The following is a 20,116-nucleotide window of genomic DNA, read 5'->3' as shown; positions in this document are numbered from 1 at the left end:
CCGCTTGGTGTCTCCGTCAGCGGGAGCAATCCCCTTCCTGTCGCCGAGAGTACAGGAACCCGAAAACGCGTTGGCAAGCTTCAGTCACGACCCCACATGGCGGGGTAGCACACATCCACCCCCACCGACAATTGTGGAAGGGGTTCCCGAGACTCGGGATCACGTGGGACGCAACGACAATTCTCGCTTTTGCACTCGGTCTAGTCCGAGAATCAAGGAAAGAAAGTGCATGAACAGCAAAGATGCAACACCGCAAACCAATGCCCAAGACTCATTGAGACACTGTTATCGAAGGCCTAGTCTCAAAAACCAAGCCTTGTTCGTTTTCCTTCCACAGCAACCTCGCGGCCCCAAGATCCCAGGAGAGGGCGCATTGCAGTGAATCTCGCAGCCGACGTCCAACGTCCCGAATCCACAGCTCGCAAAACTCTATATATACGCCAGCTTATTACCCCTCTGTCAACAAAAGGCCTTTTCCTGGCTCGAACTTTGAAACCTTGTCTCCTTAATCTTCCTTTGCGACCAGACACTCCCGAGTTTCGAGCCACTCTGGGGTTTCCACTCGGTCCCTGAAGTAGCCACAATAAGCCCCCCTTTATCACTGACCTAGTGCTGGAATCTAAAATCCAACCTTTTGTTACCCTCATCGGTAGTAGTGGCCAGGTAGTCCAGCTTCTCTTCGGGCGTCATTGCGTTCCATTTTCCGTCTTTCTGCTTGTTTCGGAGCACGTAGTACGTCTTCACTAGACCGTACAGCACAATGTTCATACAGAGTATCCCGAGGAGTTGCCGGTTTCCGCGCTTGTAGTAAGGTGCGTCGTCTAGACCGCAGTCGGTCCCTGTATGTTAAAGCCCATCTGGAATTCCCTGCACATACCAGCTCTATACATGTTAGCAGCGATGACAGAGCTCGCTTGCACAAACATGTTGTAGCATGCTGCGGATACGGTACGGGCCCGGACAGTGTTCGAGTTGCGGGAATTCCATCCAACTTGGATTGGGTGCGCTGGTATTTCCGTCATCAGTCATCGTTGGGAGTGTCATACGAGAGGGGGGCACAGCTCCTTACCATTGGGGTAGCTTAGTAACAAGGTAGTTACCGCGTAGATTACCCATCTGTTTACGTTTGCCAGGTTGACGGAGTTGAGGTAGATCAGGAATGGGAGAACCCATATCTGTCCCAAGCCAGCCACCAACGTCAGCTGGCCCGAGACTTCGGCGAGGTAAGCTACTCCGAGCATGGTTATTACTAGCCAGTGTTAGTATCATAGGCGTGTCGTAGCCGCTTGTCGAAACAACTGTTGCTTACTGTGACCGACAGTGAGGGGCATCGTCAGCAAGTTGGTCTGGAAGGTGTCGAAGCCCAAACCCCGAAGGGTCAGGGTCAGATACTGATTCGGCGGTATCATTGGTATCTGAAATGTGAGCCCCAATATGTACAGTGGCCTACAAACACAGTTAGTTTTCACTTGGTCAGTTCCGAGCTTAGGTCCACCTACCAAAGATCGTAGTCCTTGAGACTTTGCCACAGGAGCCTAGGCGTGATGGGTTGTCGATTATGCATGTCGCTCTTGTTTGGGTCATCACGCAAGACCCGGTTCACGATAATCTTTTCCTCGCTAAAAGGGGCGGACTTGGTTAGCATGGCTCGAGTTTGGGCATAGAGGTTAGTCATACCGCGCGTTGAACCACCCATTTTTACCACGAAACCAGCTCGCGGTTTGGCATGGCCCAGCTGGCATCAGCAAAAAAGAAAGAACACCAACAACAAGCGTCATTAAACCCTGCTTGGGTGGTTAGCCGGGTCCAGGGGGGCTCCGCGGCAAGGGGCTACTGGAGTTTGGTGTCCATACCTCTAGCAGGAACAACCACCTCCAGCCAGAGTGACCTTGGACGCCTCGCATATGCAAGATGCCATACGCAAGCAGAGACGATAAGATGTCAGCGATGCTCATAGCCGTCCAAAAGAAGGCCAGCCGTATAGTAAGCTCGTGGTGCTTGTAGAAGTACGAGAGGTACAAAATCACCTATGATTCTTCGTGTCAGTGTGCCCTGCCACAAGGTAGGGGATGAATAGGGATGAGGCTGCCATTTGCTCACATCTGGAATAAAACCTCCCTGTAAGATCCCCAGCAAGCAGCGGCAGACAAGAAACGACGTGCGACCCGACAGGAAGAACTGAAAACTCGCAACAAGGCTCCAGAGCGTCATCTGCGCCGGGATCCAGCGGTCAGGCCCCACCCACTTGGATACCAGCTGGGACGGGAGCTCGGCGCAGAGAAAGGAGAGGCGAAATACAGTGTTGCCGAGATTGTAGTCTAAGAGCCTGGTCAGCTAGACATCCAGCGTCCCAGTGGCCTCGTCATGTCGTCAACTCACCATTAGTGGTCAATCCGAGGTCCGGAAGGAAATCATCCGTCAACGCCTGTCCCAGATTTGCTCTGTCCAGCTCGAGGGCCATGAACATGATACAAGCCCATACCATGATTCGCAGATCAATCTTGCGCAGCAGTTGATACTCCTCGCGCCAGGTCCACCGCTCGAGCGGATCAAAGCGGTGGGTATTCTCCCTTCGGGTTGGTTATCCGTCAGACATATTCCCGTGCCAAACAGGGTATGTCTTACCATTTAGGGGGTGGTTGATATTGCTTTGCCGTTTCTGGGTCATCGAACACGCTGGCCTAGGTCTCAGTTAGCCATTTTCCGGTGTCCATTGTGAATTATCAACGAGGGGAGCTTGCCTGCGTAGCAATGGCATCGGGATCATACGCTCTGCTCCTTTGAAACCAGAACCGCTTCGCTTGAAATGCTTCCCCGAGAGCTGGAACTGTGTTGATAGACGTGGTTGATGTATCCGGGTCCGACTTGCTGTCTTGATTCCCGTCGTTCCTGGGAGCTCTTCCCCGGATAAAAACAGTAGCCATTGGTGCCTACCAACTTTGTGGCTGGTCTACGCGGGTTGGGGTAGTAATCAAAACGAGATTCCCAACTGCCGTGAAATTGATCTATTCGCCTAGGCACCCAGGATGTTTCACAGAGCCACTGAGTGTTGGTCCTTTATATGGCCCGGGCTGTACAACAGCAAGACGCACGCCCTTATCCCTTGAGAGGAACGTGGTTTCAACCGAGGCCATTGCGTATACCGTCCGCATAATCACGTCTTTGGTGTGTCGGGGTATTTGGCGTCGATTCGGACATGTCGCCATGTGCTGGTGCACTGCATGCAGGCGATATCTGAGATAACCCTGCCATAAGAACTTGATGTTCAGACACTCGCCGTTATCTCACGAAAGTCTACATACAGCGTAATTCCTGACACATGTAATCAATGGACCTTTACTTGCTTGTTCTTTTCATGCTCGGGGACTCACCACTACTAGGCATTTGTCTGATGGGGACATATAGCAGAGTCACGGTGTATTTGGCTTCCAGATCGCCGTCTGCGCCGTCTCCTATTGACAATTCGGATCCCGGCACTCTGCCGTGCTAATATCCCCCAACAAGCCATGCATGAGTGGCGGTGACCTTGTGGTGGGGGGACCAGAATCCCGGGAGCAAGAACAGTCGAGCCAAGAGCGACACCCCCAGTACGATGGCATGAAGTTGGAGTCGAGACCTAGAATGGAAAGCCGGAGCCGTGACTTCACTCTCTGGCGTGGTGAAGATGATCCACACCAAGGTCAGGATTAGGGGGGAGGAATGGCGTGATGAAACGTGCTCGACTAAACGACTAACATTCCTTCCTGTAGCTGGCCGCCCCGCAGCTCGAGATATACCATTGACCAATGATAATTTGTTGTGATTCCAATGTCGATGGCGGCATACCTGGCCATCCTAGCGCCATATCCAGCCGATAAGCTAACGGCGCCGGCTGGTAGCAAGATGCATTATTTCCGCAATCACCGCGGTCGATGATACTGATACCAGGCGCGAAAGCGAAAGCGAGTGATAGAAGTCCACTCGGAATATGTACAAGGCATCAATCAAACCGTTACGGACTCATAGCGTGGGGGCTTGAGCTTGCGTCATCCTCTAGTCGATCTTGAAAGATGCCGTCTTCTGAAAAATAAACACGTTTTGTGCCGGGTGTCACAGCCACGTTGCTGGTTCCTCCTTTCAACGTGCTACACTAGCCGGTTAGGGTACAGTATTACACAGGATGGGGTTTTGTCGTGCCCATTCAGTAATTGATGCTGGGGTGCCCACCGTTTCCACTTGGAATAGCGAGTATGGCGGAATACATGTGTGTGCACTCGCCATTGCATACAGAATGCCCATTCAATGGTCGGCCGTAAGCATCTCCACGCTGCTTGTCATTCTTCAAGGTTTATTGCAACATCGAGGGGGGGACGCGGGGTGGAGAGATAGCCATTGGCAGTAGGAGAGAATGTGTTACGTTAATAATATGAAACCATCACGTTGACTGGGGATTGTCCTTGTGGTTCGTCGATGTATAAAGACACAGGCATCCCACCTCTTGAATGAGTATCAAAGCAACCAGGCAGACCTTTCATCCTATTTGAGATACAAGTTTCACATTCATATTTCATACATTCTGTATCCTTTTGATTGGCTTACACCAACAACATGGCCCCATCAGCAATCGACGCCGACGTTCCGGTGGTCACCAAAAGTGTGGCCCGCGAGCCCCTCAAGCTCTCAGGGGCGCTCGACTCCTATGAATCATTCGATGTTACGCCCGTCATTGGTCGAGAGTTCCCCACGGCCAATTTGAACGAGTGGCTCACTGCATCCAACTCGGACGAGTTGCTCAGGGATCTCGCCATCACCAGTGAGTTTTCAGTATGTTCGACGACTTAAGAACAAGGAAACTGACAGTCACAGTCTCTCAGCGTGGCGTCGTGTTCTTCCGCGCCCAGGATGGCTTAACCAACGAGCTCCAGAAGCAGCTTATCCTGCGGCTCGGAGAGCTGGTCGGTCGACCTGCCACCTCAGGGCTCCATATCCACCCTATCCTCAACTCCGAGCGCGAGCTGGGAGGGAATGATCCCGAGATTAGCACCATCAGCTCGATTCAGAACAAGAAGTTCTATTCCAAGACAGTGTCGGACTCGCTCAGCCCCAAGAAGCAGAGCAGTGCCCAGTGGCACAGTGACATTGCATTCGAACCTGTGCCGGCTGATTACACGTCCCTACGACTGGTGGAACTACCCAGCACCGGAGGAGGTGAGTGATAAGCCATGGTTGCTAGGTGGCGATGGCTAACACACTGCCGATGAAGATACGCTGTGGGCTTCGGGCTATGAAATCTACGACCGCATCAGTGAACCGTACCAGAAGTTCCTCGAAGGTCTTACCGCCACGTTTGAGCAGCCATATTTCCGGAAGGTGGCAGAAGACGCAGGGTTTCAGCTCTACGACAAGCCGCGGGGCGCTCCTGAAAACGTTGGTGGCGAGCTGAAGGCCATCCACCCCGTCGTGCGCACCAACCCGGTCACGGGTTGGAAGAGTATCTTCCCGGTTGGCGGCCATGTCAAGCATATCAACGGCCTAACTGAAGAGGAGAGCTCCAAGCTCCTCAGTTGGTTTCTGGACCTAGTCTACAAGAACCACGACTTGCAGGTCCGCCTCAAGTGGAAGAACCCCAATGACATTGGTGAGTCCCCATGGATTGGATACAGGTGGCAGTTGCTAACGTGCGAAGCTATTTGGGATAACCGTTCCGTTTTCCACACCGCCACATTTGACTATGTGGAAGGCAACTACGGTGAGCGGTTCGGGAACCGTGCAGTGGGTTTGGGCGAGCGGCCATATTTTGACCCCAACAGTACCTCGCGGAGGGCTGCAGCGAGTAACGTTTAATGGTATCGAATGGCCTAGCTCAGATTGTTCGAGAATATAGTTCTGAATTCTGCTCCAGCTACTTTGCATAGGCGATTGTAAAAACATATAACCTGCTCTGACTTGGAGGAACTTAAAACTACTATAAGACTAAAGAAGGGTAAAATATAGTCCCAAAACAATGGAGAGAACTATATAGGCTTTTATAGAAGGTAATAATAATGTTATTTGTAACTAACTTTTCTTAGCTATGAAGATTAAGTTATAACCCCTACTTGCTAGCCCTTTGTGACGGCAGCTGCCGTCGGAGTGCACTGTGGCTCCACTTGGTTGGGCACGTGACCACACGCGCTGGCATTTAACTCCTGTATCGCGAGAGCTCTTCCAGCTTCTCTTCCTTTTCTCCCCATCTTGCAATTAGCAGAAATAGAGTCTCATCGGCAGTGCCCTCGCGCCTCGCCCAAATGTCCCTCGTCTCTCACACCCTTTCTTTTTTAGCCTAGGGGCTGGTAAACTGTCACAAACCACTGTGCTGAATGCACAAGAGTGGGGCGCAGGAGGCCCCAGACCAATCGTTAGTACAGCCAATCAGCGGCTGCTCAGTACGCTCAGCGACTGAGCAAGGTGAGCAATGTGCTCAAGTGTGCCGGATGTAGTTAGCGTGCTAAGGTCCTCTCGGCCCAGTGCCTCCGGGCGAAATAAATTCCATCCATCCATGCTCAGTGTGCTCAGTGACTGAGCAGGATGGGCAGAGTGCTCGGTATGCTCAGCGACTGAGCAGACTGAGCACCCGGGAATTAGGTAGTATATAGTCACTCGTTCTGGAGAGCTCTGGGAGTTCTCCAGTTAGCAATCACAACTACAGTTCGCTACAAGCTCGAGAGCCTACTGTTGAGACAAGTCTTTGTTGTGCACCCTTTGGCTGCACCGAACCTAAGCACCCTTGAGAGATTACCTTCAACCGAAAGCTGGACCCTAACAGGACAGGGTCCTGAAGTAGGTTCGTCACACGTTGCTAACTCCCTTTAACTCTGTTACAGTTCGGGATTGAAGGTAAAACGACCATGTCCAACCCGGCCAGACCTACGCCTGACTCCGACGACGAGGAGGTCGACAACAACGACCTCAAGCAAGAGCTCGAAGGGGTCAAGGCCCTGATTGAGGGCATCTCCAAACAACTCGACGATGTTGCGAATGCCGCCAAGGTTGAAACCGCATTTAACGACCTAGCAGCCAAGGTCCATCAGCTGAGGACCAAGGAAGCGTCGCCTAGGAGGGGCCAGGACCATCTCAAGGTCGCCAAGCCGCCCAAGTTTGATGGCACCAAGAGAGAAGAGCTCCAGGGTTTCCTGACGCAACTCCGGTCCTACTTCAGGTTCAACCCATTCAACGAAGAGGCCGACAAAGTGCTCTTCGCGGCAACCTATCTGGAGGGTAGAGCCCTTGAGTGGTCTGAGCTTACTCAGCGGGACTACCTCGAACTCATTGAGGACGAACGCAAGAAGGAGACCAACAAGATCTTCGAGGCGTTTGTCGACTTCGAAGACGCCATCACGCAAGTTTTCGGGATCTTCGACAAGCGATCCCAGGCGGAGTCCAAGCTCACCAAGCTTCGGCAACAAAAGTCAGCGGCCATCCACGCATCTGAATTCCGCCAACAGGCGTTCTGAGTCCGATGGGGACGCTTTGAAGAGGCGTTTCTACGACGGACTCAAGGACGATGTCAAGGACGAGTTGATCAAAGAAGAACGCGATGCGTTGACACTCGACGCCTACATGGCACGCGCCATCGCCATCGACAACCGTCAGTATGAAAGACGACAGGAGCGCACCGGCAAGAAGGACGCAGTCTATCCCAAGGCGAACGACAAGAAGAAACGCCAGCCCCAGAGTACGTCACACGGCACTCACTCGGGACCCATGGACATCGGTGCTGCCCAGGCACAATGGGCAGGAAGGAAGGGTGGTGCCAAGGACAAATCGGGCATCACTTGCTACAACTGCGACAAGAAGGGTCACGTCAAGCGTAACTGCCACAGCAAGAAGGAGTGGCGACCAGTTCCAGGGAAGGAAGCCGTCACCATCGACCAGGCCACGGTCGGGAAGAAAGTTCGGATTCAGGAGGTTGCAGCTGCCAGTTACACGCAGGACGACCTCGAAGTCGACATCGAGCAAGCCCTCAAACGAGAAGACGAATTGACGGGCTCAGACTCCGACAACTCCGAGTTGGGAAACGAGTACGCGCTCATCACCTCGGACGACGAGGGGAAAGTGGCGCCCCCGCGGCACATTCAACAGGCCGCGCAAGACTGGGGTACCACGTTGACCCAGCAGGCCGACGGAGAATGGACGACACACACAGGAGATGGGAAGGTCAGGCCTAGCCTTTTCTTCCTGCAACAACGGATTCTAGAACAACGACAAAGGATCGAGGAACTGGTCAGGGAAAAGGAGGAGCTCAAACAATTGCTCCAAGCACGAAACGACCAGTACGAGCGACTGCGCACGGAACTCGACTCAATTAAGGAAGGAGTGCGAGAACTCACCAGCACCCACGAGGACATCGGTAGACACATCGACGGGATCGGAAGGGAAACCCAAGCCATGCGCGAAGCGCAGGAGCGGGCGTGGACCGACCACGCCCCGTGGGACAGGCCCACGGAGCACGCAGAGGAATGCGGGGACGGGGTTCACTACCCGGAGCAAGAATACACCTGGGCAGTACGTCGGGCCCAAAGGAAGGAGCGCCCCGCCCCGGAATGGAACCACTACTGGGCACGACACCAATTCCTTAGCCCAGGGAAAACCACATCAGATCTGGAGACGGCCGGACTGAGGGGAGTGCACCGGAGGTTTCAAATGATGGAGGGAGACCATCAGAGGCTGGATCCGCGGAAGACGGATCACATCTACCTCCCATTGTTCCAGTGCATAGCGCACGAATGTCACTACCATTTTCAGGACAACCTTCACCATGGGCATTGGCCTGTCAGACATCAGAATCAGCAGGACCAGCAGGTACCAACCACCTGGGTATACGACCATGGGAACGCACCATCCGCACTACTCTGGAACACGGGCATGGCTCGCGACGGCAGGATGAGGGTCAGCCCCAAGAATGCCTGGCTGCGAGCATGCAGAGAAACAGGAGGTGCCGGGAACTGCATTGAAGCAGACTGCGTCATCCACGCAAACGAAAAACTGGAAAAGCATGCAGAAGGGAGGGTCCAACTCTACAAGCAGACTCCCAGAAGGAGACAGAGGAGATCGGGAATGGCTGAACCCCAGGAAGTTCAGTGGCTCCAAGAACACCAAACGATCGATGCCGCAAGCCAAGGTGCGGACAGGGACGCCTTGAAACATCACGAGGGCTTGGGAAACGGCTCAGGGCCCTTCGAGGGGCGCGAAGAACTCTAACTCCACAACAACGGAAACAGGCCGCGCAGCACAGGAAGAACTGGCGCAGAAGGAAGCCTTGCAACGACCTCCCAGCAGACGAATATGAAGCAGCTGCTGTACGAAGCACCAAGCCAGACAACAGGCTCTGGATCGCAGCGCGATGGGGGAGGATCAAAGGAAAAGAATACATCGTCAAGGGACCATTCGACACACAATGGGCACGACGAGAAACAGAACCACTCGACATGGAGGTGGCAGGAAAGACCACCCAAGTGGTATTCGATATCGTGGACATGGGGCCAGAGAAGGACATGATCCTCGGACGCCCATGGCACGAGGACTACGACCCGGACATCAGTTGGAAGGGAGATGGCCATCTGCGACCGCGAGAACCGCGGGAGCATCCGACAGACTTGATGAAAGAACGCGCAGAACAGGAGCCACGGATGAGCAGAGGGTCAGAACGAACCCCCTCTACGGGCCCACCGCAGGAAACAGCCAGTGCAGAAACACGCACTCTGGAATCCGGAAGAAGCGGCACACGACAACAGAAGCAGACACGGGAGGCACGAACCATCGCCGTCGTCTCAGTGGACGAGCACGGGAAGCTCAAACACGAAGCATGGGTCAACCGGAAAGAAGCAGCAGGCATTGAGCTGCCAGCACAAGAAATCAAGATACCCGAGGCATCATTCATCGAGTCAGGAAACAAGTTCGCGTACTATGAAGGTACGACGAAGAACGCGACAACAGGGAAGATCCAGACGATTACAAGGGACACCCAGCGTTCACGGCAAAACATCTTGCAGGGCTGCCAGATCACGGACCTTGGGACCACGAGATCAAACTCAAGGAAGGAGCCCAGTTGAAGTTCTTCAAGGTGTATCACACCAACGAGAAACAAGATGCGGAGTTGAGGAGCTATCTCGAAAAGAATCTCGAGATAGGACACATCAGACCATCGACATCTCCAGCAGGCTACCCAGTCCTATTCGTTCCAAAGAAGGATGGGAAGCTCAGGATGTGTGTGGACTACCGACAGTTGAACAACGAGAGGGTGAAGAACCGATACCCACTGCCACTGATCGCGAGGCTTCGAGATCAGCTGTCAGGGGCACAATACTACACCCGCCTCGACCTCCCAACTGCCTACGCCCACATTCGCATCAAGGAAGGAGACGAATGGAAGACGGCTTTCCGAACACCCTACGGGCACTATGAGTACCTCGTCATGCCATTCGGATTGACCAACGCACCGGCAACATTTCAAGCCGCCATCGACCACGCAATTCGACACTGCCTCGATAAATTCGCAGTCTGTTACCTGGATGACATTCTCATCTATTCCAAGACACTCGAAGAACACAAGGAACACGTGCGGCAGGTGCTGGACGCACTGCACGAGCACAAGTTGTCAGTCAACAAGGACAAGAGCGAGTTCCATGTCAAGAAGACAGTGTTTCTGGGTTACGAGATCTCCCCAGGATGGGTCAAGATCGAACCCGAGAAACTGGAAGCTGTCAGAACGTGGCCAACACCGACAAACGCCACAGAGGTCAGAGGATTCATCGGATTCGCCAATTTTGTCAGGATGTTCATCAAAAACTTTGGCGACATCGCGAGGCCTCTACACGAGCTCACGAAGAAAGGCACCACATTCCAGTGGAAGCAGGAGCACGAGCGAGCGTTCCAGCGGATGCGCGACGCGATTACCGCTGATCCAGTACTCATGCTGCCTGACCCAAGCAAACTTTTTGAAGTCGAAGGCAACTTGGCCAGAGAGACAAGGACGGCAAGCTGCACCCAGTTGCGTTCTTCTCCAAGAAACTCGAGGGACCAAGACTCAACTACCCGATCCACGACAAAGAACTGCTCGCAGTCATCGAAGCATTTCAGGAATGGAGGCCATACCTCGGCGGCACAACACAACGAAGTTCAGGTGCACACGGGCCACAAGAACCTACGGTACTTCACCACCACGAAGGTGCTGAACGGACGACAAACTCGATGGGCAGAGTTCCTGTCTGAGTTCAACTTCACAATCCACTACAAGAAAGGCTCGGAAAACGCACGAGCGGACGCCTTGAGTAGGAGAGCGGATCACCACGACAACACATCTGAAGCCTCACCACCATTGCTACATCAGCAGACAGACGGATCGCCACGGCACGCTTCCCAACCGACTGAAGACTACGAGATCGCAGCGCTTCAGCAGCAGTTGGAAGATCCCGAAGCCAGGCCTCTGCAACCGTTTGTAGAATGCTGTGCGGTCTTCAGGGAACGACGATTGGAACGAGATTTCCAAGGAATCATCACGGACGATGAACGCGATAAATGGCGAGAAGAGCCAGAATCCAAGATCGCAGGACTGCGACTTGAAGGAACGAGACTCTGGTACCACGACAAGGCCTACATCAGGCCCAGCGACCAAAAGGAGCTCATTCAAAAGATCCACGGGTCAAGACCCGGAGGGCACATGGGAATCAGCAAGACAATTGCGAAGGTCAAGCAGAATTACGACTTCCCAGGAATCAAGCAAGCGACAAAAGAAATCCTGGCAGAGTGTGACCTCTGCGGACGAAGCAAATCACGGCCACACAAGCCGTATGGACTGTTGCAACCATTACCGGTCGCAGAACGACCATGGAGCTCGGTGACAATGGATTTCATCACCAAGCCTCCGACATTAAAGGACTCAGCGACGGGAACGAAGTACGACAGCATCCTCACAGTGGTGGACAGACTCACCAAGTGGAGCTACTTCCTTCCCTACAAGGAGCCATGGTCGGCAGAACAACTTGTAGACGTGATCTACCGCAATGTCACCTCGGTCCACGGATGGCCGGGGGAATGGATCACGGACAGAGACACAAAGTCCGCATCGAAGTTTTGGCAAGCCCTAATGACGAAGTTGGGTACGAGGAGTAAGCTTTCGACCGCTTACCACCCGCAGACGGACGGACAGACGGAGCGACTCAACCAGATCGTCGAGCAATACCTGAGAGTGTATATCAACTTTTAGCAGGACGACTGGGTCGAGCTGTTGCCAACAGCGCAACTCGCCTACAACACCACCGTCACGGAGACCACGAAGGTCACGCCATTCTTCGCGAATTACGGCTACGAAGCAGACTTGCGACAAGGGTCCGACGTTTCGGTACCCAGAGCGGGCAGTCAAGGCCGACAGAATGAGCTCGCTGCATGCGATGCTCAAGGAAGAACTCGAGTTCGTACGAACCAGGATGAAGAAGTTCTACGACAGGAACAGGCTCGAGGGACCTCGCCTAGAAGAGGGGGGCAAAGTTTACCTCATTTCTCGAAATCTTCGCACGAAGCGACCAAGCAGGAAGCTCGATTTTCGCAAAATCGGACCATTCAAGATCGACAAAAAGATTTCGGAGAACAACTACGCACTCGCGTTACCCTCAACCATGCGACTACGGACCAACGTCTTCCACATCTCGCTTCTGGAACCAGCGCCGAAGAACGCACGACTCGACAAGGACGTTGAAGAAGTCCTAGACTCGCGCATCACGGAAGGACAGTTGGAATACTTGGTCAAGTGGCTGGACTTTGGTCCAGAAGACAATTCATGGCAACCAGCTACAAATCTCAACTGCCCCGAGAAACCCCAGGAGTTCCACCAGAGGAACCCAGATCGACCAGAGGGAACCCCGCGGAGAGGTCGACCCCAGCGAGGGGACTCCCCAAGGAGCAGTCGAACCCCGAGGAGGAGTCGGCGAAAGAATTGAGGTCGCCCTCACCCGGAGGTACCCCTACCGAAGCAAGAGGCTCTTGCCTCTCGGCCTCCTCCGGCTCATCCAAAGTCGACAGACCACGAGCCACCATATCAGCACCACGGTCCACCAAGAACTTCTTCTGCTGACGGAGGCGCCGCAAACGGGCCAGGTGCTCCGCAAGGGCACGCTGGTCCTCCTCCACTTTCGTTGAGTCGCCTCAAGAGACTCCTCGGTGTCGCGCTCCTCACGGCCTAGTGCAGTGACCACATTTGTTCAACACGCCGCTGTTCCTGCATAATACGATCCACTAGGGACGTTGGAACAGGTTAGGAGGGGTGGTAGCTGAGGAGGTGACTCACATCGAGAAATCGGGACGCCAGAACCATCGCACGAGCGACCACGCTGGACGCATGCGCTGCAGCGTTTCACTTTCGGAAGCATGCGGCATGTCAAACTTTGAGTAGCTCACCAGGAACAAGGCATGACGACAAAACCGTTCTTGTCAATATTTTAGGCCAGGGAAGCACGATAGCGCGCAGATTTGGATTGACGCTTCTCCACAGGCATGATGTCAGTTAGCAGGAGCGAAGGGGAAAAGGGATGGAGAGAGGAGGTTACCAATGGTAGAGGGGGAGCGCTGCGGGTTAAGGACTACTAGCCAGTATTGAGAATGAAGGACCAACATCTTTCGGGTCGAAAGACATGAAAGGAGGGGCACCGTGTCACGGAATGACCCAAGAGACGGGCCGGGGCGGTCGCAGCTAAAGGCGCAGGACGCTGACGGCCAATCGGTTAAGAACTAATGGGAACAATTATCACTGGGTGTCAGTGATACTGAACGATTGTCACCAATTGTCAGTGACAACTGGGGATTATCGCCAGCGGGATGGTGATGCTAGCTAGTATATAGTCCCTCGTTCTGGAGAGCTCTGGGAGTTCTTCAGTTAGCAATCACAACTACAGTTCGCTACAAGCTTGGAAGCCTACTGTTGGGACAAGTCTTTGTTGTGCACCTTTTGGCTGCACCGAACCTAAACACCCTTGAGAGATCACCTTCAACCGAAGCTGAACCCTAACAGGACAGGGTCCCGAAGTAGGTTCGTCACATATAGATATAGGTACCAATAGGATAATTATAGAGGCAGCCCACTATTAAGATCAACAATATTTTAGCTAACCTACTCAGGGTATAGAGATCACCCCCCTAAGACCGAGGGTTACGTAAATTCAACAGGTATATTTCAGCCTAGAGGCTGATAAAGCTATTATCAATACCTTAAATCAGGAGCTAATTAGAAAGAGACTTGATAGTAGAAAGAAGAGCGCGAAAAAGCATTATAGCGATGCGAGGGTCCTGTCAGCTAAGGCTATCAACGATCTACGTATTGAAAAAGAAATAAAACAGGCCGAAGTAGATAGCATCAAAGCCAGAAAGGCGGTACTGTATAGGAAGGTTAGCTTTCCAAAGATTGCGTGGAAGGAAATGCCTATTGCGTTTAACTACTCTTCTTGATTGTTTGGCTGGAACCACCTGTTTTTTCTGTATCTACTACTAATACTAGTTTGCGAATGGGTTCATTTTTGCACTGTCGATGCCCATTCAAATGTGGCGATCTTGGTTCTTTGGCGTTGTGGTACTCCCCTGAATTAGCGAAATTACTGTGGCTAAGGAGGGTACATGACCAACAACCATGCAGATGACGTTATAGTAGTTAATATAACGTATATTATAAGCGAGCGACGCATATAAGCGAGCGACGCGCTTTCTCCCACCTTGCAACAACTATCTACAATCACAACACAACAACCCTAGCAACTAACTACAATTACATCGGAAACAGTTGCATCAGAGACCTCTGCAGCCTCCTCTCAAGTACGCACATTATGGCCAGGCTTGCCACACTTACTACAGCGCCGAACCTTCGCACGAGCCCCCCCTGCACCACTACTATCCGGCTGTGTTTCCTGCAGTGCCCCCTTACCCACATCCCTCTGGTCCAGTGGATCCTGTGCATCTTGTACAGTAAGTGCCCCTCCAAGCTGTATGCGTGTTCTTTTGGCTTTCCGGCGCTTGCTTAGTACTTCGTTGGCCTTACGGAGCGAAGAGACCTCTGACTGAAGAAGAGCCACTTGGTGCATTACAGCCGTTGCACCTTTGGTAAGCTGGTCAACTGCAACTAACACCGAAGCTGGGGAGCTATTTTGGTAGCTGGAAATCCGGGTCTTGATGAAGTCTGACTGCGAGCGGGTTTCCTGGGTATTATACGGGGTCATAGAGACCCAAGGCTGTGCAGTGCCAGGCAGGGAGTCTGGGGGTGTTGGTGCATGAAGCTTGACATCCAGCTTAGAAAGCACACTCTCTGGATCGAATGGTATGATACCGGCCCCTGCAAACCCACCCTGGATATTCTTCTCTGTCATGGAAGCAAAGAAGGCTTCGCGAAAGGCACAAAGGAACTCGAGCTTGGTGATATGATTGATGTGTGCGCGCATCAGCTCGTCGATCAGGCGACCGTATGCCTGTCCTGGATTACAGTCGCCCACTCGCGGTTACCAGGCTGAGCTAGTTTAGCCTTGCTACGGCCGTCTGAGGTCGTAACTAATTACCATACCCGCGAAGATGATGCCCATCATAAGCCCAGTCTCGTCGAAGTTATAGACATCGTCATCAACAATCCCATATTTGGCCCTAGTGTCCTGTACAAGCGTAAACTACCCGCCAATGACCTTTGGATCTTCGCACTTGGCCCTCTGGTAATCGTATCTACGCGTACGACGCGTACGGAGCTGTGGCTGGCGCTTGACGAAGTTGTGGGCCCAGAGCTTGCCGACAGGGGGCGCATCGCGTTCGCGGAGCAGGTGGTTGGCCATATCTTCCACACCACGCAGTCTAGGGGGAAATGCGCGCGCATCCAGTTCCAGTATATATTGAACTATCGTACGCTCTTCCAGGTCCGTAAGCTTACGCGAGTTGGCTGGTAAATCACGTCGTGCAGACCGGCCAGTACGTCGGTGGCGAATCGTTGCTTCCGGAACGTTGTACAGTCTGGCTGCGGCCCGGATACTGAGATTTTTGTTCTTTCCGATGGCTTCAACGGCAACATGCGAAGCCTGGCTTCTCTTGGGGGGCTACGCATGGCTACGGGGTTGTGGTGGGATCTGGTGGAACAGAAGAGGAGACGCGTGGCGGGGAAGAGTGTGTCGCTCGCTTATATGCGTCGCTCGCTTATAATATACGTTAGTAGTAGTTATAGCTAGTATAGTATAAATATATATATTCGGCATTTCAAACATAAAATACTATAAAGAAGCATTGTAATACTTAACTTTACTCTAGTTAATAAATGTTGTATATAGTTTTAATGACAAATGCTATGGGAAACGAAGATATTTCAATGGAAATTAAAAAGGAGATATTTCAATGGAAAGGAAAGCACGAAAGAAGCAGCAAAACGCCTGAAACTACCATCATTCGATCGCGCTTGGAAAGCTCTAACCGCCGACGGCAGTTTCCCCGTCGCGGGATCTGTCGCGCCTCGTCGCGATGGCTCGCAAAGGAAAGGTAAGACCGCGCCCAGGACTGCGAAAAATACTGCACGGGCGGAGCCTGCCCCACCTACTGAAGGAGCTCAACCAATCACAACGGACAACGACGAAGAGATGGAAGATGACATTTACAATGGCCCCAACCCTCTACACGACGAATCTGACGAGGTACTTGCAGGGACAATAGTTCACTTGGCCAAGGAACCAAACGAGGCGGTCTCCCAAGTAGTGGCGGACGAGATCATGACACGGCTGCGGAGGCTGCGTAGACTGGAAAGCGGAAAGGCACCAGAGACGGGAAGCGTGGGAATCGACGTTACGAGGATTCAGGAAAGCATCGTGGACGCCGTGGTGGACGGTGTCGGACAAGGGACAGGGAGGGCCATGGAGGATAGTGAGAAAACAGATGCAGGAGGTCCAGAAGGAGTTGCAAGAGGCCCGGAGGGAACTGCAGGATCAGAGAAAGAAGCAAGCACCTGCACCAGCAACAACGGTAGCCCGGTCGTGGGCTTCAGTGGTGGCTGGGGGAGGGGAGCTCCCGAAGAAAATCATACCGGGGCGGCTCAACAAGAAAATACTGGTGAGGGGATCTATAGAGCCGTCGCTGACCCGGAGGTTTCCACAAGAGATTGTCCAGGCGGTCAACGGGGTTTCCGAGAGGAAGGGAGCAGTGGCAGCACGCAAGCTCCCTAGCGGGGATGTTATCGTCACTTTTCAAGATGCTGAAGCGAAAGAATGGCACGCGAAGAGCAAGAGAGACTACTACCGAGGATGAGCGGAGCGTCACATTCCGGGGTGCATCCACCCTGGTGGAATGGCTGACGATGGCTTCCAAGAAGCGGGAAAAAGGAAGAGAGGTCCTCGGGGCCGAATCTCCGTCTTTCTCATAGCCCAGGAGGAGGCTGCAAGGAGTTCGAGGCAAGGAAAGCTGACCTTTGCGAGGAAGGTTGATACGGATCTGACCGGAGACCGAGGAGACGGTGTTGAGGGCCTAGGGGTTACGACTCCAGAGGCCGCGGAGACCTTGGAGGCGGAAGGTCAGGATGTCGGAATGCAGGGAGCTGGGTAGGCTCCCTTCAACCGTAGCACGACGAATTCTGAAGATACGGGCCAAGGTAACATCGGTACAGGTTTTCAGTCCGACTGGGAAACCAGGACGGTTTTCCTGTACAACTAGCTAGATAGTTGGACCGGCGAGCCCAAGGGCATAGCGGTGTAGGAATAATAATAAATTGTAAGATAGCAAGTTAAAATACTAGATAGAAAGGTTATTAGTTTTCAGACTTACTAGAACGAAACTTGAATACCAGGTTAACGAGATAAATATAGATAATAATCTAGAGTAATATTATTATTTCGGCTTGCAGATTTCGAAAACCGACTCCAACGACCCGATCTGGACGACGGTCCAGGCGGCAAGAAGACGGCGGCGAGCGTTGTCCTACCGCCTGCCGCAAGATACAGCAGAGACTTAGCTCGAGGAAGGGCAACAGAGGCCGACCGCGAACCTTGGGACCTCAAGGGCCTACGGCGGTGGAGAGAGCCGCGGGCACGGTCATGCGCTGGACGGGGGGAACCGTTGATACGAACAGGGTAGTAGAAGAGGCTTGGAAAGCGAGGTGGTTAAAGGAACGGGACGGCAGGGCAATCACCAGGCCGGCAGACGACTTTGACCATCAGCAGGAGACGCTATTCCGGGACTTCTTGTTTACACGGGGAGTCCCGGAGGTTCTAACTCCTGCCTGCGAGTGTGGCGAGGGATGAGAGACTGCCGAACACCTGGTAGTGTGGTGTTTGGCCCCACCGTTGACTCGAAGATGGGAGAGAACTGGAATTCGAACACGACGGGACTTTTACTCTGTTCTACACGGCTCGCGAGGAGAGTCCTCGACTGGCTGATGGACTCGGGGAAGCTGCCGATGTACAGCTTAGCCAGGAGGCTCGAGCTGGAAGCGGCGGCCTGAAGCGCCCCCGTTCGGAGGCCAGGAGGCCTCCTCTCTTTGTATATGTAGGCTCACTAAAACGCATCGCTCCTTGATTGTTGGTATGGGTTTTTCACCCGGCCCGGGAGGGCAAGGTTTTCCTGTACACTAAATAGCTGAGGGTCCGGCACGCCCTAGGGCATAGCGGAGTATGAATGATAATAATAATAATATTATATCCTACACCGATATGCCCGCAGCGCGCCGGTCCCTCAACCGCTAATTCTTCCACATACAGAGAAAACTGTACCCTAAGGCCGGCTGCAAACCTCCGTCCGTTACCCACACTCTGAATCCTTCATACTACAGATGCCGGGGCCTGGTTAGCGTTGCTGGCCTGCCGTAGCTCTCGAATGCAATCGGCTATCCCCGGAAGCCATCAAACCCCGTTCCTCCTGTTTCCGCAACCAACAGTTTTTCCGTCTCCATATCCTAGGTCGGCATACTATTACAGAGCTTACCCTCCGTAGATTTCCGCTTTTGTTACGCTGGCGATACAACCCTGGGTTTTTCTCAGCGCTCGGTCCCAGCTCCTGGCACTCGGGTTTTCTGCTCCGAGTTACGCGGCTTTTTCCCGGTTCGTTGATTTGGTCAGGGGGGCCCAATCCCCTAACTTCCGAGACGACGGCTATACCTCGGGATTCCTTCCCTGGCTGGCTAGGCCGGACTCTGAACGTCCTCCAGTTTTTAGGAGGGTAAGGGGAGCCGGGTTGGAACCGACGACCTCTGCAGGCATGCAGAAGACTTGCGATGCGCAGCATGTTCCAACTACGCCATCCCCCCAAGGTATATTATTAAACTTCTTCTATTAAAGCTATAATAACTATATCGATAAGGGCTAAATAAAGGATTATTAAATTAGTTATAGGCTAGGAATTTAGGTAACTATATTAAAGCTTAACCGAATCCTTAAATTAAGGCCTCTATACCTACTTCTCGAGTAACCTATCTAGGACATTTAATTAGAGGGTCTAGAATCTAGCATATCGTTTTTAAAGGTATTACTTTATTATTACCCGGCTCTCCTTTATCTCCTAATTTATGGACCCTTCTTCAAAAATAATAACTAGAACCTACTCCTATTAACTACAAGGGAGTGTCTCTTAGCAAGTAGTATTAACTATCTAGATAGAATGTATAGGTTATAGGTAAGTGCATCCCTTTACTTATATTGGTCTCTCTCTAATATGGAATAGAGGGATTAGGATATTATACAACCTAGGAAGAGCCTTACTACTTTTTAACTAGGCTCGCGGCAAAGACGTGGGGGTGTACCTTCGCGAGGGCGAGGGAGATCTACTCGAAAGTGATCCGCAGTGCGATCGCGTATGGAGCCTCAGCCTTCCACACTCCTACAGAGGTAGGGGGCCCCCCCCGCGGGGCCGCAAAGGAACTCGCAAAGATCCAATCGGAGTGCCTCAGGGTGGTCGCTGGGGCCTACAAGGCTACCCCAATACGGAGCTTGGAGACAGGAACCTATTGCCCACCCATCGACCTGTACCTCAACGGGAGGCTCCTTGCCTTCGAGGATCGGGTTAGGATATCAGAGGAGGCGAGGCTAATCCGCCAGACCCCTGCCACAATCGCTGCGATCCTGCGGCGGAGGCGCAGAAGGGGGAGAGGAAGACCTCGGCGGGAGATAGACGA

The 20,116-nt window shown here is 52.9% G+C and overlaps 5 protein-coding genes and 1 pseudogene across 6 annotated transcripts; 3 read left to right on the top strand and 3 right to left on the bottom strand.

Annotated features, from left to right (window-relative positions):
* Nucleotides 1-606: 606 nt before the first annotated feature.
* Nucleotides 607-2,924, bottom strand: CHGG_05070 (uncharacterized protein; the record flags this gene model as incomplete). The annotated part of the gene is made up of 9 exons (XM_001224283.1): nt 607-839; nt 1,070-1,249; nt 1,310-1,415; nt 1,500-1,535; nt 1,854-2,027; nt 2,101-2,318; nt 2,380-2,570; nt 2,626-2,676; nt 2,770-2,924. The coding sequence occupies 9 exons, from the start codon at nt 2,922-2,924 to the stop codon at nt 607-609; spliced, it is 1,344 nt and encodes a 447-aa protein (XP_001224284.1).
* A 1,663-nt stretch (nt 2,925-4,587) lies between these two features.
* Nucleotides 4,588-5,823, top strand: CHGG_05069 (uncharacterized protein; the record flags this gene model as incomplete). The annotated part of the gene is made up of 3 exons (XM_001224282.1): nt 4,588-4,792; nt 4,846-5,187; nt 5,243-5,823. 3 exons carry the CDS (start codon nt 4,588-4,590, stop codon nt 5,821-5,823), a joined length of 1,128 nt encoding a protein of 375 aa, XP_001224283.1.
* Nucleotides 5,824-6,866: 1,043 nt separating this feature from the next.
* CHGG_05068 (uncharacterized protein) lies at nt 6,867-12,953 on the top strand (the record flags this gene model as incomplete). The annotated part of the gene is made up of 6 exons (XM_001224281.1): nt 6,867-7,426; nt 7,497-8,523; nt 8,951-9,139; nt 9,240-9,930; nt 9,987-12,207; nt 12,287-12,953. 6 exons carry the CDS (start codon nt 6,867-6,869, stop codon nt 12,951-12,953), a joined length of 5,355 nt encoding a protein of 1,784 aa, XP_001224282.1.
* Nucleotides 12,954-14,668: 1,715 nt separating this feature from the next.
* CHGG_05067 (uncharacterized protein) lies at nt 14,669-15,812 on the bottom strand (the record flags this gene model as incomplete). Its single annotated transcript, XM_001224280.1, has 4 exons — nt 14,669-14,724; nt 14,849-15,466; nt 15,554-15,630; nt 15,685-15,812. 4 exons carry the CDS (start codon nt 15,810-15,812, stop codon nt 14,669-14,671), a joined length of 879 nt encoding a protein of 292 aa, XP_001224281.1.
* A 673-nt stretch (nt 15,813-16,485) lies between these two features.
* CHGG_05066 (uncharacterized protein) lies at nt 16,486-18,251 on the top strand (the record flags this gene model as incomplete). Its single annotated transcript, XM_001224279.1, has 4 exons — nt 16,486-16,503; nt 16,602-17,067; nt 17,378-17,552; nt 17,855-18,251. 4 exons carry the CDS (start codon nt 16,486-16,488, stop codon nt 18,249-18,251), a joined length of 1,056 nt encoding a protein of 351 aa, XP_001224280.1.
* A 914-nt stretch (nt 18,252-19,165) lies between these two features.
* On the bottom strand, nt 19,166-19,252 carry CHGG_11311 (annotated as a pseudogene). The gene has a single exon. The product of its transcript is annotated as a tRNA-OTHER (tRNA).
* Nucleotides 19,253-20,116: the final 864 nt, after the last annotated feature.

This window comes from Chaetomium globosum, genomic scaffold, assembly GCF_000143365.1.
Source record: "Chaetomium globosum CBS 148.51 scaffold_4 genomic scaffold, whole genome shotgun sequence".
NCBI classification, from domain to species: Eukaryota; Fungi; Ascomycota; class Sordariomycetes; order Sordariales; family Chaetomiaceae; genus Chaetomium; species Chaetomium globosum.
This window is presented reverse-complemented; position numbering and strand designations above follow the sequence as displayed.